A 21,022-nucleotide genomic window follows, 5' to 3' on the forward strand; every position below is an offset into this window, starting at 1 on the left:
ACACACAAAAAGTATAGCATAATGCTTTGCTACTCAAGAGTATGGTCCTGGGACCAAAGACACCATCAACTGAGAAATTGCTTACAAATGTAGAATTTTAGGTACAAACCCAGACCTACTGAATCAGAGTCCACATTTTTTTCAAGATCTCCAGGTAGTTAGTAAGTTCATTAATTAAAAGTTCCCAACTACCGGGCAGTGGTGGCACACGCCTTTAATCCCACCACGTGGGAGGCAGAGGCAGGCGGATTTCTTGAGTTCGAGGCCAGCCTGGTCTACAAGTGAGTTCCAGGACAGCCAGGGCTACACAGAGAAACCCTGTCTCGAAAAACAAAACAAAAACCCCAAAAAAACAAACAAAAAAACAAACAAAAAAACAAAAACCAAACAACCAAACAAAAAAACCCCAGAAGTCCTGAGTTCAGTTCCCAGCAACCACATGGTGGCTCACAACCATCTGTAATGGGATCCGATGCCCCCTTCTGGTGTTCCTGAAGACAGCGACAGTGTACCCACATACATGAAATATTAAAAAAAATAAATCTTAAAAAATAATTTTTTGGACTGGGGACTAACAGCTAAATGACAGTGCTTATCTAGTGTGCTCTGTCCTATTATCACCACCACCACCACCACCACTAGTATACTCGCCCCGTTCTCTTTCTTCAAGCAGGGTCTCATTCTAGCCCATGGCGATCTGGAACTCACTCTATAGTGAGGGTTGTCCTCAAACTCAGGGAGATCCTTCTCAGTCTTCCAAGTGCTAGAATTATAGGCATAAAACCTTCCTGTCATAAAGAATATGTCGAAAGGTTCCGTTCCTCTACTCTCCCTTAAAAGGAATTTCTATCTAGAAAACCTCTTGGAAGGGGCCAGTGACAGCTCAGCATCAACACACACTTGTCATGCTCCTACCACTGCCACACCGGCGGCAAGTGCTCCATTTCCAACCGAAAGGTAACAAAACTCAAGAGAAAACACGAGAAAGAAGCAAGGAGAAGCGAATACTTCACTCAAAAATAGTTCCTCAAGCTGGTCAACCTTAGCGAGGCTTGATTTAAATCTCCCGGGGTTGCTGGGGCGGAGGGAAATTGAGTACAGAAAAAAATGTGGCGATTGGCCAGAGGGAGAGCCAATGTGCACCAGGCTCTCTGTGTGGCGGAGCTGACCAGCGGACTAGGTATGAGCCTAGCGATTGGTCAGAGGGCGGTCCGGTTCTGGTGCGGTGATTGGCTGACGCTGCTAGCTGAGAGCGACGATAGGTTGTTAAGAGAGCGGAAGGTTTGAATGGTCAGGCCTATGGCTGTTGGTTTTGCCTTTAGGCCATTTCCGGAGAGTGCTTAAGCAGCAAAGCTGAGCTTCGGATTACGTGTATGCAATTTTAACTCGAAGAGCTACTTCTGTTCCTCAGATTCCTTGTCTTTCGGTGGAGTCTTTGCTTCCTTCCAGTCCTGCAGGATTTTTTTTTTTCCTCTCACAAAATTCAAGTCGGCCTTTAAACTTAAGGTAAGCCGGGAACTGCGTCCGTGCGGGAATCTCGGATACACGATTGTCCCTTCAGGGTTCATTATGGATTTGAGGTCCCGAATAGCCTTATCTTGTGTGTTAGATTTGTTTCTTCTGGTCAAGAGTGTGAAACTGGGTGGTCCGGATCAAACCAGTCTTCTCTTCCTTTGAAGTTCTGAGCTTGTCCGACGTCTGTAAGTTTTCGCTCTGAGCAACTGCAATGTAACATTCCAGGAGGTTATACTTCATCCTACCGGGATGCTCCTCCACCCGTGTTCAGCCGGGCACTGAAAAGGGTGGAGAGACTGGAGTTGTTGAATATCTGGAGTGTTCTTCTCCTAGATAGCCCCGCCTCCCTCGGTGAAGACTCCGAAGTCATGTCTACAGGACCTTTTCTACCCGCAAGTGAAGAGGGAAATTCTGTTTCAGCACCCAGTTTTAGATCAAAACAAAGGAAGATGTTACACCTACTTTTGGAGAGAAACACTTCTTTTACCATCCGTTCAGATTTCCCAGAATCTCCGGGAGATAAACTCCATGACTCGGCAAACCTAAGCATTCTGTCGGGGTAAATTCATTTTTTAAAAAAGATTTATTGTTAATTTAGGGGGGTGTGTGTAGTCCGAATATGGGAGTGTTTGTGATTGTAGGTGCCCTCATTATAATCACATATAAAGGCATTATAATCACACCCCCTGAAGTTACAGGTGGTTGTGAGCCACTTGAGGTGGGAGCTGTGTGGGAACCTTAATCACTGAGCCATCTCTTGTCTGTAAATTAGTTTTTTTTTTCACACCTTATCTTTGATTTTATGAACAAGTTTGTTTGCTGAATTATCCTGTTTCAAGGTTCGAGTCTCAACTATGACCTTGAAATATATGACTCTGAGTCTTGGGCTTCCTTTCTGTATAACAGACAACCAAAAAATCTTTTTCTAAATGGGCTTGGTGGAGTATGTTTGTGATCTCACCATTCTGGAGGGTGAGACAAGGATGACCAACAGGTTCAAGGCCAGCCTGAGCTACTAGTGAATGCCAGGACAACTAGTGGGTTATAGCCTGAGACCCTATTGCAAACAAACAAATAACAAGAAGGAAAAAAAAATTAATTTCCTTTCTTACCAGGAATGATCTTTTCCTGTAATGTCGGAATCGATGTGCTGTCTAGGAAAAATTCTGAAAACTCTATTAGTATGTTATGGGAACTGTCACTTTAATTGTATTAGGGTTAGTGTTGTACTTTAAATTCTGGTCATGCTATCTTTACACCTCATTAGCAAACAAGTATTTGAGGAGGAGTAGAGATTCCAGGGAGAAATTGAGTTTATGTGTTCAGGGTGAGCAGGTTAAGATCCTGTTCACTGGGCAGGTAAGGTGACCCAGCATGTAAGGTCTTCTGTCACCAAACCTGATGACCTGAGCTAGGTCCCTTGTCTATTTTAAGTGGTTTTCAGACCTTCACACACAATAAATAAAATGTAGTAAAAATTCTTAAAAGTGATCCCTTTAGATTCTCATTAAGTAAATTTTATCTCAGGATATTGGTGAAAAGGAAAGGCGGCTCACATTACTGACATAGAGAAGGGGAGGAGGGGGTCCTCTGAGCCCAGTCTGAGCCGATTTGTCTGGATGCTGTTTAGTTTTTTGTGATAGTAATTGAGAGCATGACCTCTACCTTTTAAGGATAGTGCACCCTAGTGGGAATCTTGATGTGTACTTATGTTTCAACAGAGGAACCCCAAAATGTTGCCTTGACCTTTCGAATCTTAGCAATGGAGAGATGTCTGCTTCTCAGCTTACTACTTCTGCTGACCTTGAAGAAAATGGTAGGGGTATAGTCTTTAAAGGAAAATTTTTTAGACTTATTTTTGTTGTATGTGTATGAGTACACTGTAGCTGTCTTCAGACACACCAGAAGAGGGCATCAGATCCCATTACAGATGGTTGTGAGCCACCATGTGGTTGCTGAGAATTGAACTTGGGATTTGTGAAAGAGCAGTCAGTGCTCTTAACCTCTGAGCCATCCCTCCAGCCCAAGAATTTATATTTACTAATTTTTTATATGTATCAATGTTTTGCATGCATGTGTGTATATACCCTGCATGTGTGCCTGGTGCCCTCAGAGGCCAGAAGAAGAACTAGATCCTCTGGAACTGGAATTACAGACTGTTGTGAGCTGCCATGGGATGCTGGGAAATGAAGAACAGCAAGTGCAGCTAACTGCTAAACCATCTTGGGCTGGAGAGGTGGCTCAGCCTTTAAGGCTAAGGCTTACACTTAAGGAAAAGTAACTTTCAGAGAGAGGATATGGTAGTAGATAGAAATGGAAGATGGTGAAAGTAGGAAAGTACTACATAAAGCCTGGTGTGTTAACTTATGTAAATATAGCACGTGGGAGGCTGAGTTACAGAGAGATTACCAGACCAGCCTGGACCACTACGTACCAAAACCCTGAGAGAACACTGCATAACAGAAGAAATTTTGAGATAAGACAATTTTTTAGTTAAATGATAAATGGAAAGAGAAAATAACAGTAATAGAAATCGTTTTGCATTAGAAAAACTTCAAGAAGCCAGGCAGTGGTGGTGCACGCCTTTAATCCCAGCACTTGGGAGCAGAGGCAGGCGGATTTCTGAGTTCGAGGCCAGCCTGGTCTACAGAGTGAGTTCCAGGATAGCCAGGCTTACACAGAGAAACCCTGTCTCGAAAAAAACCAAAAAAAGAAAAAGAAAAACTTCAAGAAGGAATATATTTTGTTTACTGAGTAATGCTGGGAATGAAAGTAAAATGTTTGTTATTTATCATTATCATTATTATTTATCCCAATTTAATCTCAGTAGAAGCAAAGAAACTGGCATAAAAAAATACAAGGCCATACATTCAATCCTTAGTACCCTCCACATATAAAAGAAAAAAATATTTGTCAGTTAATTGTGTGCGCATGCTTGAGCATGTGTGTGTGCTGTCAACACCAATTCTTAAGTGTTTTTTTGTCTAAAACAAAAAAGCTTTGCTAGTAAACCATTCTTGCATTTGCTCTAATTTCAGATTTCCCAGGTAACCACTTTCTTTTCTGTTTGTTTTCTTGGGGAGGGGAGAAGTTGGGGGCCTGAGCTAGTATCTAATGTAGCCTTTGAACTTCTGATCTACCTAATTTTACCTTGAAAGTGCTGGAATTGGAGGCATATTTGTGCTTTAAAAAAAATAAGGCTTACTTATTCTTACATGTACACTACGTGTATACTTACTGTGTACTTGGGTCCTGAAGAGGCTGGAAGAAGGTGCCAGAGCCCTTGGACCTAGAGGTAAAAATGGTTAGGGAACACCATGTGGGTCCTGGAAACCAAAAAGTAGAAAGAGTAGTGAAGTGCTCTTAACTTCTGAGCCATCTCTCTGGCTCAGTTAAGAAATTATTTATTAGGTGGGTGGTGGTGGTGGTGTACACCTTTAATCCCAGCACTCTGGAGGCAGAGACAGGCAGATCTCTCTGAGTTCAAGGCCAGCCTGGTTTATCTGAGCCTCATAGACAAACAGTCTTGAAAAACAAAACAAACAACAAAAAAATTTATTACTAGTGTGTATTTGTGTGGTGGTGGTGGTCAGGAAACTATGGGAACTGGTGTGTGCCACCATGGTTTTATACAGAGGTGGGGATTGAACCTAGGGCTTTGTGCATGCTGGGCAAACACTACCAAGTAAGCTATATCCCCAGCCTATGATTCTTCATAATCTGATTGCAGGTTCTTTGGATTCATCAGGACCTCAGGATGTACAGGTAGCTGGCAAGTAAGTTCTGCTGTTACATGGTCTGTATGCTGTGGCCTTTCTATATGAATCTCGGGGATGTTATCTTATGTGCTCTCTGCATACTATAATGTATTTTACTTTGGATATTAGTGGGCTTGGAGGCCTACATTTTGACTTGATAGCTTTTAAGTTTTCCAGTTCTAAATAGTGTTGTGAAATCCAGGCTATTTTAAACCACCATTCATGGAAATATCTTGTTTTCACATGAAGGGAGATGGTGTACTGCTCTCATGTTAGGGCTTCTCTTTGCACATGAGAAGTGCTGTATTTTAGTGGCTAAGGATACAGGGTGGGCAACAGGACTGTCTGGGTTCTGGAGACTTACTACTTCACTAGCTGGAACCCACAGCTTCTTAATTCATTGGATTGTACTTTATTCATAATATGCAGTGACAAAAGTACTTACTAAGAACAGCTATTGCAAAGATTGAATAGCAAAGAGAGTCTGGGCTACGTGAGACATTGTCTCAAACAAAACACCACCCAAACCAAAAATAAAAGCGTACTCCAACCAGAACCAGGTAATATGGTTTACATTTGCAATCGCAGGACTCAGATGGGAAAGGCATGAGAATTAGAAGGTCAAGGTCAGCCTTAGCTACATAGGAAGCCTGAAGCCAGCCTGGGCTGTGTGAGACTCTATCTTAACCCCACCCAAAAAATTAAACACAAAACATGTATCTAGCACATAGCAAACATTTTATGTTGTTATAACTATTGTGGAGTCTCTTCTGGAGAATCTAAAATAGTTAGCCAGGGGGTGTACATAGAGTAAAAATTGATTTGAATCCATCTAACTCTTTCAAAACTTAAATAGCCAATTTTGTACAGACTAGGTAGAAATTTGGGAGGGAAGAAGAAATTAAAAAAAAAAAAAAATGTAAGCCAGGAGTGGTAGGTGCTCTTTGGTGGTAGAATGTTTACCTAGCTAGTGCACGGCCCTAGGTTCTGTCCCTAGCATTAAAACAGGAGCAAAAGACGCAAGACAAACTCCCCTTTGGTGCATGTTTATCTTGTATATTTATGCTAGTGAATTGAGGCCTTTCCCCCAGGATACCATTAAGTCTTGGATATCTAATACCCCAAATATTGTTGGAAGACACATAGAATCACAAAGACTGGGGCTCCTTGAACAGAAGGAACTGGGGTGCCCCAACCACTGAAGAACCAAAGTGAATGTAGGGACTAGCTGACTAGTGCTTGTTTTTGTTTTAATCTTCAGGGATTTTCACCAGGACATTATAAAAGGCATCCCAGTAAGTAGACCTCCCTCCCTCTCTTCCTTTTTCTTTATCTTTCTTTTAAGAGGGGGCCTCACTGTGTTTGGCTAGCTGGGCTGGAACAGCCGTTGAGCACTGAGACTGAAGGCATGTGCCACCAAGCCTAAATTTTCTCTTATCTCTCAGGTGGGCGGCAGAGGGCTCCCAGCTGGCTCTGTGGCTGTGGCTGTTTGATGCTTTCTGTAGACAATGTCTTTTAGGTACAGCTTCTTTGTAGTACTCCAAATGCTTTGGATCATGCACACAGAAAGAAGGATGCGAAGCATAGCACATCTGCACATAAAGAAAATGTGAGTGTTACTTCCTGAGAGGTGAACTGTCAGTTATGTTCAGTTCATCGGTTTGGATCTCAGGTTGCTGCTACTATCTTGTAAATGACTGTTGGCAAGTCAGTGTGTTGTGTGTGTGTGCAGGTTCCTGTAAGGGACTGCTAGAAGTCAGTTCTTGCCTTTCCACGTGGGTCCAGGAATGGAAATCAGATTGTCAGGCATCTTCCCCAGCCAGCACTGCTTCCCAATGAACCATCTTGCTAGCCCTAAATAGTTTTGCTTCGTAACAACATACATAGCATAATTTGTTCACAAACTCTTGGGGGTTTTTTGTAGTTTCATTGCTAAGGATTGAGTTTAGTCCTCATTCAAACAGCCCTTTCCTGTCACTGAGCTATGCCTCTGCCTCAGTGTACTCCTTTGTTTCTTTGTCTTTTATTCCTGAACAATGTACAGCCCTAGTGTATGCCAGGCAAGCAGGCTACAGCTCACTTTTTGTAAGAGAGTCCATGGGGTGGAGAGATGACTCGGTGGTTAAGAGCATTAACTGCTCTTCTAGAGGACCTGAGTTCAGTTCCCAGCACCCACAAGTCAGCTCAAAGCTGTCTGTAACTCATATCCTCACATAGACATACATGCAGGCAAAACACCAATTTAGCCGGGCGGTGGTGGCACACGCCTTTAATCCCAGCACTTGGGAGGCAGAGGCAGGTGGATTTCTGAGTTCGAGGCCCGCCTGGTATACAGAGTGAGTTCCTGGGCAGTCAGTACTACACAGAGAAACCCTGTCTCGAAAAACCTAAAAAAAAAAACAAAAAACAAACAAACAAAAAAACAAACAATTTATATTAAATAACAATAAATAAATTATTCAAAAAAAACAAAAAACAAAAACAGAGTCCACAGTTATCCAGGCTTCCCAAGTGGCTAAGATTACAGACCTGCACCAGCAGGCTAAGCTAAACTTTGATTCTTTCAGTATTAGGGATTGCATGGAAGGCCTTGGGTATCCTGAGCTTCCATTTTGAGACAGAATTTCGTTAAGTTATAACCTTGAACTTGAGGTCCTGCTTCAGCTTCTTAGGTGGGATTACAGATGTGCAGTAGCAGGCCCACGTTGCTTTTTTCTGATTTCTCCTCAGTGAAACTAAGGAGACTACCTTGAGGAAGCTATGGTCCTTTTATCTTCCACCATCCTGCCCCACCATCCTGAACTGCCCACTCACTATGATGATTTTTTAATCCATCCACCTAACTGCTTTTCTAGCAGTCTTCTCTGTCTTCCGTCCCTCCACCTAGATCAGTGTATATGCTGTAGCTGCTACTCTTTCTGCTTCTATGTGTGTATGTCTGTGCACCACATCAGCACAGTACCCACAGCTGGAAGGGGCCATTGGATTCTCTGGATCTGCAGTTGCAGGTAGTTGTTGGCCACCATGTGCGTGCTGGGAATTGAACCTGGGTCCTCTGTAAGAACAACACATGCTCCTAACCACTGAGCCATATCTCTAGCTCCCACTATGCTTTTATTCTTATACTAAAGAAGATCTGCCTGGTTTAGCTGTTTATAATCAACTTTTAAAAATTACTACTTTCTCTGTCTCTTAAATTTTTTTTACTGAATTTATTTATTACATGTGTGTGTCTACGTGTCTCTGTGTGTGTATGTTTGTGTGTTTATGTGTCTATAGAGGTCAAGGGACAACTTGTAAGAGTCAGTTTGTTCCTTCTGTTCCTTCTGCCACTTCAGTTCCAGGGATGAAACATGATCGTCAGGCTTTGTGTTGAGTACCTTTATATACTGAATCATCTTTCTATCCACATTTTTGCCGTTTTAATCTCCCCTTATAATCACTCCTTTAAATCTCACAGTTCAGGACTACAGAGATGGTTCAGTGGTTAAAAGCACTGCTTTTCCAGAGGACTTGAGTTGAGTTCCCAACACCCACATGGAGGTGCCACACCCATCTGTAAGTCCAGTCCCAGGGGTTCTAGTGCCTTCTGGCCTCTGCAGGCACCAGAGGCACATGTAGTGCACACATACATGCAAACAAAACTCATATACATAAAGTAAGTAAACTTTAAAAATAACAAATATCTACAAATAAAATTGTAGATCCCTTCCCAAGCAAGCTTTCTTTCATCCCTGTCCTTTTGCTTATGATGATAAAATTTGTATCCTTCAAAGCAAGCCTGTGTGTCAGACATCAAATCCACAGCATTATTTATATCTTCAGATATGATTTAATGATTGCGTTTATGTGTTTCATGGGAGTTATTCATAGTTTGATCAGATGTGATGTTCTTGGCAGGCAGTATTACTGCTTCTCTTCCTCCAGCTGATTGACACGGGTTCCTTTTACACAGATAAACACCAGTTTACAGACATTGGAATGGGAGGCTCCTAGAACCCCGAGGTTTAGGAAAATGCATGGAAGTCCTCTGGCTTCTCCTCTCTGTGAGCTGGTGAGTTACTGAATACAACAGCTGTGGACTCCTGCCTAAGCTGAGAAGAGGGTGGGGACAATAAACTCTAGCATGTGCCTTCTGACACTTTTGGTTTTTTTAAACTTCAGGGTGAGAATTTTTCTTAGCCTTTGGTTCCTTCTTTTCTTTTCCTTTTGGGGATTTGAGACAAGATTTCACTCTGTAGTCTAGGCTGTCCTCAAGCCCACAGCAACCCTGCTATCTCAGTCTAGGTGCTAGGTTAACAAGCACGTGCCACAGTGCACAATGTTCATTTCTTTTCTCGTTTATGATGTGCGTGTTCTGAATAAGGTAAGGATTTCTTATTTTTTCTATTATTTTAATTTTTTTCTTTTATTGAGTCAGAATTTGAGTATATAGCTCAGGCTTGCCTCAGACTCTGGATTCTTTTGTTTCAGCACCTTGATTAGTGGGATCATAGACATATGCTTTCATACTCGGCCCTAAATAGGTTTTAATCTTGTCAGTATACTTGACAGGAAAATGAAATCTTGGTGGAAAGTGAAATGAAGTATCTGGGCAGTCCTATTACTGCAGTTCCAAAGCCGAGTCAAAATCTAAAGCTAGAAGACCAAGGAGGGACTTCAGAAGACCCAATGGAGTGTTCCCTGAAAGGCCAAGGAGGGACTTCAGAAGACCCAATGGAGTGTTCCCTGGAAGGCCAAGATACCAAGGTTCAGTGTTCTGTCTCTTTTCATTTTTCAACCTTTCTGTTGCATTTGACTTACTTCGTGCATGTGTCAGGTTTTTTTGTTTGTTTGTTTGTTTTTGTTTTGTTTTGTCTCCCCCCCTCCCCCCCACAGGTTTCTCTTTGTAGCCCTGGCTGTCCTGGAACTCACTCTGTAGACCAGGCTGGCCTCGAACTCAGAAATCCACCTGCCTCTGCCTCCCAAGTGCTGGGATTAAAGGCGTGCACCACCACTGCCCAGCATTGTGCATGTGTCTATGTTTCTGTGTGTGCATGCACATACATGGCATATATGTGGTGGTCAGAGGATCGTAGCGAAAGTTCTCTCCTACTGTGTGGGTCCAAGCATCAAACTCGGTCGTCAGGGCTCACAAGCTGAATCATCTCAGTGGCTTTTGGGTTTTTGTTACTGTTTTTGTTTTCTATTTTCTTAAAAAACTGGGTCTCATTGTGTAGTCCAGGTTGTTGACATTGCTATTTGGCCCTGAGTGGCTTTGAACTGGCAATCTTCCTGTCCTTAACCTCCTGAATTATAGGTGTGCAGTCCTGTGCTACCATACCTACTTGACTTTTTCATTTTGTTTGAGATTGGGTCTCACTGTGAGGCCCAGGCTGTCCTGGAACTCACTTGTAGCCAAAGCAGTTCTGGAATTCAGTAGTAGCTATGCTGCCTTGAAACTCTTGGAAATCTTCTTTCCTCAGCCTCCCAAGTGCTAGGATTACAGGCATGAGCTTCTACATTTAATCTTAAGTAAACAATATTGTTTGCCTATTGTACTAAGGCTGTGATACAACAAAACAAACAAAAAGCAGAGTCTTAGTGATACATACCTGTAATTCCATTACTTTGTAGGTAGAGGCAGAGGGTTGTGAATTAAAGACCAACCTTGATTACATCATGAGATCTGGTCTCAACAAGGACAATAGGGCTGGAGAGATGGCTCTGCAATCAAGAGCCCTGGCAGTTCTTACAAAGCACCATGGTTTGAATCAAAAAAAAATTTTTTTTTTACTTTAAAAAAAAGAAAAGAAAATCTTTAGACTCTAAGAGATACCTGACAGACAGTGTCTCATCACCATGGAGATCATCCTGTTACTGAATGAGAAGTTTTGGTCAGTAATTTTAGTCACTATCAAAGCAATGGCTGGAATAACATAGCAGGTTCTTGCATGTGTCTTCCAGGGCACTTCACACATCACAGGGAGATAATCAGAAGCTGTGTGCCTTGGATGTGTGTGTTGACACCAGAGATAGTCTCTGAGGTGCACTTCTGAGTCAGCTTTGTTTGAAAACAAGGTGGACAAAAATGGCATTACATGTATTCATTTAAATGGAGTACGTTGTGGAGGGCACCAGGCTGATTGATGGAGATGTGGAGAGTATAGAAAGCAGGGCCTGGGGGCCCTGCACTAGCCACACAACGCACACCTTACAGAAAGCAGGGCCTGGGGGGCCTGCACTAGCCACACAACGCACACCTTACAGAAAGCAGGGCCTGGGGGGGGCCTGCACTAGCCACACAACACACACCTTACAGAAAGCAGGGCCTGGGCACCCTGCACTAGCCACACAACGCACATCTTACAGAAAGCAGGGCCTGGGGGGCCTGTACTAGCCACACAACACACATCTTACAGAAAGCAGGGCCGGGGGGCCTGCACTAGCCACACAAGGCATACCTTACAGAAACTTTATTTTTTTTAAAGATTTATTTATTTATTTATTTATTTATTTATTTAATGTATCTGAGTACACCATTGCTCTCTCCAGACACACCACCAGAGGATCAGATCCCATTACAGATGGTTGTGAGCCACCATGTGGTTGCTGGGAATTGAACTCAGGACCTCTGGAAGAGCAGTCAATGCTCTTAACCGCTGAGCCATCTCTCCAGCCCCTTACAGAAACGTTAAAGAATTAGAAATAAATGATTTGCTAGCCTTGGTGGTTCATGCTTATAATTCTAGCATTAGGTCTATTAAGGCAGGAGGCTTTCCTCAAGCTTGAAGTTAGTCACGGTACAGGAATGGCCTGTTTCAGCACAAGGCAGATGTGGTGGTCTCGTGGAGTTAGGTACTTGGGCTCCAAGTCTTGCCCACTACTACTGGTAGCCTATTTGCTGCAAACTGCAATTTTCCCTTTTAAATTGGACAGCAGGGCTGGGCAGAAGGCTCAGCTTATGAAGTACTTGATGAGGACCACATCAATACTGGACAGGTCCACCTGCGAGTCCAGCTCTAGAAAGGAGAAGCCATCAGGTGGACATTGGAGCACACTGCCTATCTAGACTAGCCTCACCAGCAAGTTCGGTTAAGTAAGGAGAGTGGTGAGTGGACAAAACTCCTGTGTCCACCTGGGGCCTCCACATACATATGCAAACATACATATGCACGTGGATTACATGAATACACATGAAAAAAATAAAATGGAGAACATGATAAGCCTTCCATAGAATTGCTGTTCATATGATAAAGTATTGAAAGCAGTTTGTATAATTCCAGCACTCAGGAAGCTGAGGCGAGAGAGTCCAAGTTCAAGGCCAGCCTGGTTATATAGTAATGCCCAACCTCAGTCTCTGCTTCTCCCTAAATAAAGCATGTTTTCATCTCACACCTCTCTCTGTGTGTCTCTCTCTGTCTCTCTCTCGCGCGCACACACACACACACAGGGAAACAGTGTTTGATAAAGGACATTAATTTTAGAGAAGATTCCTTGGGCTAACAAGATAGTTTAGTTTGGGCCTGGAGATAGACTCTGTGGTTGAGAGCATTGGCTTTTCTTCCAGAGGATTCAGGTTTGGTTCCCAGCACCTACACTGGTGTCTTACAACTACCTGTAACTCCAGTTTTAGGGAATCTGATTGCCACTTCTGGCCTCTATGAGCAGCAGGCACAAACATGGTGCACATACTTCCATTCAGGCAAAACATATTTAAAATAAAAATGAAGTAAATCTTTTTTTTTTTTAAAGGTAGGTTAACTGGTAAATTACTTACTTTGTGCATGGGGACCCCAACTCTAGCCTCAGCACCCACATGAAAAGCAAGATGTGCAGACCCAATCGCATTGCTAGGGAGGAAGCCACAGGAGGCTGGCCAGCCTTGTCTAATCAGCAAGTCCCGGACTTCATTGTGAGACCTCTTGCAAAATTCAAGGTGAACAACTCCTGAGAAATGACACCAGAGTTGACCTCTGGCCTCCACCCACAGGACCACTCACGGATACAAAGAGAAGATCCATATTTGTACAGGAGGTCCTGAGTTCAATCCTGGCATGGGGTGGGGAGAGAGAGTGTTAAGTGTGTTAATGTTAATTGTTGTTTTTAAAGGCAGAGTCTTATTATGTAGCTCTGATTGGCCTTAGCATTCTAATTCTCTCTCTCTTTTGGTTTTTTGAGACAGGGTTTCTCTATGTAGCCCTGGCTGTCCTGGAACTCACTCTGTAGACCAGGGTGGCCTGGAACTCAGAAATCTACCTGCTTCTGCTTCCCAAGTGCTGGGATTAAAGGCGTGCGCCACCATTGCCTGACAGCATTCAAATTCTAAATGCTGGAATTGCAAGTGTGTACCGACATGCCAAGTCCATGTAATGTCTTGACACTGTTTTCAGTGTTGGGGTTGAACTCAGGACCTAGCAAACGTGAGGTAACTGCTGGGCCCTGGAGCTTTACCCCAGTCTGTACAGTGTTGAGATAGGACAGTTTTATACTTAAATTAGGAACTGCCCTCTGCAGTACATCATTTTATGTTCCCACTAGCAACGCACTAGTGTCCCAGTTTCTCCACATCATAAAAGAGATTATATTTATTTAAAACTTCTTTTGGATTTTTATTTTATTTATATGTGTATGCATTTAATTGTGTGTGTGTGTGTGTGTGTGTGTGTGTGTGTGTTTGTGTAGGCTTGCACATGTATGTGGAGGTCAGAGAGTAGTTTTAGGAATTGTTTTTCCTTTCCACATTTATATAGGTTCTGGGAATTGATCTCAGGTCGCCAGGACCCAGCAAGTACTTTATTTACTGAGCCATCTTGCCAGTCCAGGTCTTTACATCTTTAACATGAGAACTGGGAGTAGTGAGAGTTTTGTCTTTTCAGGGCTTAAGTCTAAAGAAGATGGTCCCTCTCTGTGACATGAATGCCATTCAGATGGAGGAGGAAGATTCTGACTCAGAGCATCTGATTGGTGATTTCTCAAAGGTGCGTTTGGTTATATATACTCTTCCTCTCTCGCTCCCTCTCTTCCTCCTGTCTTTCATTCCCCCCTCGTGTGTGTGTGTGTATACATACATATTATTTATTATGAGTGATCTGTCATCATGCACACCAGGGGAGGGAATCAGATCCCATTATAGATGGTTATGAGCCATTTCTCCAGCCCTATTTTACATTTTTACGTATTTTGCCTAAATATGTGTATGGGCAAGTGAGCCATAGTGTGGGTGCTGGGAAATGAACATTGGTCCTTCAAAAGACAGCAAGTGCTCATAAACACTGAGCAAGGTCTCTAGCCTCTCATTTCATCATTAAAGAAATAAAAAAAGATTTAGCCAGATATGCTTGCCTTTAATACAAACACTTGGGAGGCAGAGGCAGCCAAGGTCAGGCTGGTCTACAGAGTAAGTTCCAAGACAACCAAAGTTACATAGTGAGACTCTCAAAAAACAAAATATTTTGATTTTATGTGTTTGGTTGTTTTGCTTGTGTATATGTCTCCACATATCTGTGCAGTGTTGTCAGAGGCCAGAAGAGGGTGTCAAATCTACTGGCACTAGAGCTAGGGACAGTTTTGACCCACCATCTGTGTGTGGAATCTGAACCCAGGTCCTCTGGAAGAACAACTAGTATTCTTAACCACTGAGCCATCTCTGCAGAGCCTTATTTCGTCATTTCACAATAGCGATTTATTAGTTAACTTTTTGGCTACTCACAATTTCTCTGTAAACTCCTTGTGGGATAGAATCCCGTGGAAAGCATCATATGGGAGTGTTTGTTGTGCTTGGATGGGAAATTCCTGTTGTTATTTCAGTTCTTGGATCTTTCTAGGTGTGTGTGCTGCCAACAGTGCCAGGGAAACACCAGGATCTGAAGTATATCAGCCCAGACACAGTAAGTGTATTTCTTATCATCAGCCCCTGGCCTGAGCTCCCAACATGCACTTCAGCCTGTATGCCTTTCACTCTGTCCACTCTCGTGGGCTCTTATTTAACTGCAGCTGTATTGAAGGACTCCTTTGTATTTTTTCTTTTTTATCTTTTTTTTCCTTTCTTTCTTTTTTTGAGACAGGGTTTCTCTGTGTAGTCTTGGCTGTCCTGGAACTCACTCTGTAGACCAGGCTGGTCTTGAACTCAGAAATCCACCTGCCTCTGCCTCCCAAGTGCTGGGGTTAAAGGCGTGCGCCACCACTGCCCAGCTTCAATTTCTATCTTTTATAATATTTAGTTGAGGGGCTGGAGAGATGGCTCAGCAGTTAAAAGCACTGACTGCTCTTCTAGAGGTCCTGAGTTCAGTTCCTAACAACCACATGGTGGCTCACAACCATCTGTAATTGGATCTGATGCCCTCCTCTGACATGCATATATAAAATAAATAAGCACTCATATATAAAATAAAAAAGTCTTTTGAAAAAAAATTTTAAACAAATAATATATTATTGTAGATAAAGGAGAGAAGGGAAGGAAAACATAAAAAGAAAAAACTCACTCGGGGTCTCAAAGCAGCCATGAATCCTGATTTACATGTTAATAATCTGTCTTCATCTGCCGCTGCTCTTTTCTCTCTCTCTCTCTAAAACACACACACACACACACAATATGACTCTCCTCTTGAGACAGAGTGTTGTCTGATTCTCCTTCATCCTGACTGGGTTGGCTGTAGCTACTATGTAGTTGAGATGATTACTGACCTTGGATTTCTGAGCCTTCTGCCTAGACTTCCTGAGTGCTGGGATTACAAGCAGGTACCACCACACCTGGTATAAGGAGTGCTGGCAGTGTTGCAGGTTAGGAGAACAGGCTTGGTGTACGCACTGTACCACCTAAAGTACTCCAGCCTCTTACTTTTAGAAAGAGATTTCCTCTTTTAGACAGAGTCTGGCCTGGAACTTACAGTGTGGACCAGACTGGCCATGATTAGAGAGATCCGCCCACCCAGTTTATAAAAAATACGGTAATGGTGAACTTGTAATGTTGCAGTTAATTGGTGAGATAACCGTAAGCAACCAACAAGGTGAGGCCAGGCAGGCTACATAGTAAGACCTAGTGAAGGGGGGAGAAAGCCAGGTGGCGGCGGCAGCACATACCTTTAATTCTAACTCTTGAGCGACAGAGGATGGCAGAGTCTGTGAGTTTGAGGCCAGCCTGGTTTATGGAACAGTTCAAAGACAACCAGTGCTTCACAGAGAAATCCTGTCTCAAAAACAAAAAACCAATCAAACAAAAATCTATGTTATTTTAATAGCTATGTAATCTGTTATACCAAAATATGCAATTTGTTTAACTAAACTCCTCTTAATGGATGTGTGAGTTGTTTGTAATGTTCCAGTATCCTAAAACAATGCTAATATGAATATCAATTTGTGTACTTAAGTAAAGGTGTTAGCAGAAACTGGGGATGGTGGTACATGCCTATAATCCCAGCCATTAGGAGTTGGGGCCAAGACGATCAAGATTTCAGAGCTAGTCTCTGGTACATAGTGAGTTTGAGGACAGCCTGGGCTACTTACTTAAGACTTTATCTCACAAAACAAAGGTTTTAAAATAGGAAGTATGATTCCATGTATTTTGTATGTCTTTACAAAGTTCTCTTTAGAAAGGCTGGACCAGCTTTTCCTTCAGGACTTGGTGACTGGGGACTATTCCTCATGTCCTCTTACATTGGGTTGTCTAACCACTACCACCTCTGCTGCTGCTCTACTCCTTAGCTGTCTCCTGAGAGGCTGTCGGTCATGCTTTTCTCTAGATAGGTAACCTCGGCATCAGCCCCTGGGTCATCTACACGGGCCATTCCCAGCTCACGCTCATGTGGGATTAGGCTTTACCCACTTGCCGTGTTACACATACAGGCTAAGTTCGGAGGTTCTGCATACAGTGTGATCCTGGGTGGCTGACGGTTGGGAATGTGCAGAAAGGAGCTGCATGGCTCATTTCTCTCAGAGCAACAGTGAACAGGATATTTAACCATTCTTTGTGTGCAGGTGGCTGCTTTGCTGTCTGGAAAGTTCCAGAGTGTGATTGAGAGGTTTTATATCATTGATTGCCGCTATCCGTATGAGTACCTGGGAGGACACATCCTGGTGAGGTTACATTGTGGGCACTGGGAGAGGAGAGGCTGCAGATTTGGTTTTATTGAAAAGAGTGTGTGGGCAAAGGGTCCTGTGAACTCTAGCACTAGGATAGAGATGATACATTCAGACCCCATCAGAGGAAGCCCTTATTCCCGTTGTAATTCTGTGTACCTTGATCAAACCCTTTCCCTCCTTGACAGTCTCCCTCTTTCCTGTGGGAGCCTAGGAAACCTCAAAACCATCCAGAAACCAGAAAGCACTTTGCAAATATTTAATGTTCACAAACAGTTCTCAGTTTATCCTGTACTGTAGTGAGTATTTATTGAGCAGCTGTATACCAAACTCTGTGCCAAATTCTGGAGTAGATACAGAGGGAGGCTTAGGTTCCTACCCCGGAACTCCTTGTTGCCTGGTTTTTCTGGCCTCAATGTCCTAGAAAAGTATACCAGTCATTCCCGAGTACTGACTGTACACAAGTCCTTGAGGAATACTTGCTAACATTCTTTTCTACAGGGAGCCTTAAACCTGTACAGTCAGAAGGAACTACATGAGTTCTTTCTGAGGAAGCCTGTTGTCCCTCTGGACACCCAGAAAAGAGTCATCATTGTGTTCCTCTGTGAATTCTCCTCAGAGAGAGGCCCCCGAATGTGAGTGTCTGCATGAGCTAAACCTGGTGACGGAAACGGGTCTTTAGTACAACTTGGCACTCCAGTTTGGACGGAGATGAACCTGAATGAATGCCTTCCACTGCAATTCCGTTATGTTAGGGTGATCGAAGGAAGGTGTGCCTACAATTCAAAAGTTTGAGCACTAAAGCAAAGCATTGGGCATTGGAGATGTAACCCAGCTGGCAGAGTGCTTGCTTAGAATATATAGTCCTTGGGTTTGATACCCAATATTGCATAAAATTGGGCATAATTATACACACCTATAATCCCAACACAGAAATGTAGGATAGTCATGGTGTTTCAGGGATATACACGGAAAAAAAAAAATCCAGACATGGTGGTTCATGCCTATGATCCCAGCACTCAGGAGTCAGTCTGGTCTACATAGTGAGACCCTGTCTCAAAAACAAAACAAAACCAATCAAAAATCATGTAAACACACACACAAAGGGATTTGAGGATAACTTCAATGGAGGAAGGGTAAAGAATGTCATTTAGACCTTGGTTGGTAAGTATGGTGAGAGGCTGTGTGTGCTGGAGGTGGTGGCTGTAAATGGAGCCTGTGTCTTCTGTGTGCTACGCAGTTCTCTACCATTGAGCTACATTCCCAGCACTGAAGGTCCTTCAGGGAAGTCACTCAGAGTCTGTTCTTCCCTCCCTCCCACTGAAGGACATAGAGGCCTGGCTTTGCTTCCTCCATCTAACCCATCTCTGGATTTTCTTTACAGGTGCCGTTCTCTGAGAAAAAAAGATAGGGCTCTGAACCAGTACCCGGCACTATATTACCCCGAGCTGTATGTCCTCAGAGGGGGCTACAGAGACTTCTTTCCAGAATATATGGTAAGAGGATGTGGAAGATCTCAGACGAGGTGGGAAGGGTGTTTTAAGTCGGCTTAGCATGCAGTCTCCAGGGACTGGAAAGCAGTCTAAGAGAAGACTCGTTCCTCAGCCACAGTGAGCAGTATCTCGTCTTAGTAGGCAGAGCTCCGGAGTCTAAGAAATGTTTGTCCCATTCCTTTCAGGAGCTGTGTGAACCGCAGAGCTACTGTCCCATGCTTCACCAGGACCACCAGGCTGAGCTGCTGAGCTGGAGAAGCCAGAGCAAAGCCCAGGACGGGGAGCGGCAGCTGCAGGAACAGATTGCCCTTCTGGTGAAGGGTGTGAGCCCGCAATAGTGACTATAATAGTGGCAGTGAAGACACTACACTCCCTGAACAGGAGGAGTCATCTTCCATGTCGCTAACCCCATGATTGTGTCTGCAGACACGGTCATAGCCAGGCGTGCTACAAATGCCTTCAGTCCTCCCAGCACTAAGGAGGCAAAGGCAGGAGTATCTTTGAGTTGGGGAAGTCTGGTCTACATGTGACTCTGTCTCAAAAACAAAACAAACAAAACCCATTAAACAGAAACCTGTAGGTGTCTGTAGGCCCCAGCTTGTCATGCTGATGAAGTGCTGGGCTTGGGAGCCATGGAGCCGCTGGCCGGATTCCAGGCGCTGAGCAGAGATGTTTGCATTGCTTTTGAGAGTTCTCTTCCCAATCCCCCGTATCTTGTCACAAGCAGCTCCTCTGCACAGGCTTCTGGCTTTTTAAGAACATTGACTTCCCTCTTTGTATTTTCTTCCCTTTCTCAGCCTCTTTTCTCAAATGGGAAGGTAAAATTGAAGTGAACCCAGTCTCTTCCTGGAGGATCTTCCTGGAGGACACAAGGAGAATAGTCATAAGATGGCCGGGCGGTGGTGGCACACGCCTTTAATCCCAGCACTTGGGAGGCAGAGGCAGGCAGATTTCTGAGTTCGAGGCCAGCCTGGTCTACTGAGTGAGTTCCAGGACAGCCAAGGCTATACAGAGAAACCCTGTCTAAAAAAAAAAAAAAAAATCAAAAAACAAACAAAAATAAAAATAACCAAAACAAACCCCCCACAAAAAAAAAAGAGAGAATAGTCATGAGAGGAGGCTCCTTTAAAAGGGGCTTGTGTATTCACAAGAGCCCTGAGTCAGAGCTTGTACACCATAAACAGTTAAATATCGTCAGCCTGGGGAGGCGGTTCAGAAGCTGATATAGAGCTGGCACACTCTGCTGTGCATCTGTGATCATAGTGATTCTGACCATGAGACGGGGGTGGGGGGTGGGGGACAAAAGCCATGGAATCTCTTAGGCCAGGTAGCCTGGCATACAGAAGAGACCGTGTCTTAAGGTGGAAGATGAAGACCAACACCTGAAGTTATCCCCTGACTTCCTCATACACACAAGCACATGTCTGTGAGACTTCATGTATAACTTGATAATGCCAAAGATCTTTACTATTTAAGTCTTAGAGCCTCGACTCTCAGCATCGTATGAATCTGTCTGAAATTAAAAAAAAAAAAAAAAATCTTGGTGCATGCTTCAGCAGGGCATATACTAAAAGTGGAACAAAGGTATGACCCCTGCAAGGATGGTACACAGATTGGTCAAGCTCTCTCTCTGTGTGTGTGTGTGTGTGTGTGTGTGTGTGTGTGTGTGTGTGTGTGTGTGTGTGTGTGTGTATTTAATTCATGACTCCAAATTTTATGCCAGAACTGAGGTTCTGAGTTTTAAAACTTGGTACCCGAGGCCAGCCTGGTCTACAAAGTGAGTTCCAGGACTACACAGAGAAACCCTGTCTCGTAACCACCCCCCCCCAAAAAAAAAAAAAAAAAAAAAAAAAAACTTGGTGCCAAGTGTAGAGTGAGTTCCTATAGTGAGTGGGACCCAGGAAGAACTGGGGTTCAAAGTTATACTCAGTTCCCTGCTAGTGCAAAGCCAGCCTCAGGTATATACTGAGATTAAAAGCTGAGTAACTTTTCAGGTAATTTGATGCACCTTGGGGCATAGTAACAATTGCTCTGGAAGTTTGAACTGTTATTATTGAGCTGGATTTAGTGGTACATGTTTGTATCTCTAAAGGCCAAGGCAGGATGATGCTGATTGGTCTCAAACCTGGAACAAACGTCCTGAGTTTAGGACCTAACAGTTCCACTACAAGATTCATAGTATGTGGTGAACTTTTTCAT

At 43.5% G+C, this 21,022-nt stretch overlaps 1 protein-coding gene across 3 annotated transcripts; it reads left to right on the forward strand.

Moving 5' to 3' along the window:
- Positions 1–1,300: 1,300 nt before the first annotated feature.
- On the forward strand, positions 1,301–19,607 carry Cdc25c (cell division cycle 25C). 3 transcript variants are annotated; one of them, XM_034517997.2, is made up of 14 exons: positions 1,301–1,506; positions 1,853–2,074; positions 3,237–3,331; positions 5,246–5,291; positions 6,535–6,568; positions 6,793–6,882; positions 9,229–9,327; positions 9,828–10,022; positions 14,132–14,233; positions 15,080–15,142; positions 17,229–17,327; positions 17,832–17,965; positions 18,715–18,826; positions 19,009–19,607. In XM_034517997.2, the coding sequence occupies exons 2-14, from the start codon at positions 1,884–1,886 to the stop codon at positions 19,159–19,161; spliced, it is 1,413 nt and encodes a 470-aa protein (XP_034373888.1). In that variant the 5' UTR covers positions 1,301–1,506; positions 1,853–1,883; the 3' UTR covers positions 19,162–19,607. The 3 variants fall into 3 exon arrangements, with proteins under 3 accessions (XP_034373888.1, XP_076768947.1, XP_034373887.1); XM_034517996.2 differs by having other exon boundaries at positions 1,303–1,506; positions 1,849–2,074; XM_076912832.1 differs by lacking the exon at positions 6,793–6,882 and having other exon boundaries at positions 1,849–2,074.
- The last annotated feature ends 1,415 nt before the right edge of the window (positions 19,608–21,022 follow it).

The sequence above is a fragment of the Arvicanthis niloticus genome, chromosome 14 (assembly GCF_011762505.2).
Source record: "Arvicanthis niloticus isolate mArvNil1 chromosome 14, mArvNil1.pat.X, whole genome shotgun sequence".
Taxonomy (NCBI): Eukaryota; Metazoa; Chordata; class Mammalia; order Rodentia; family Muridae; genus Arvicanthis; species Arvicanthis niloticus.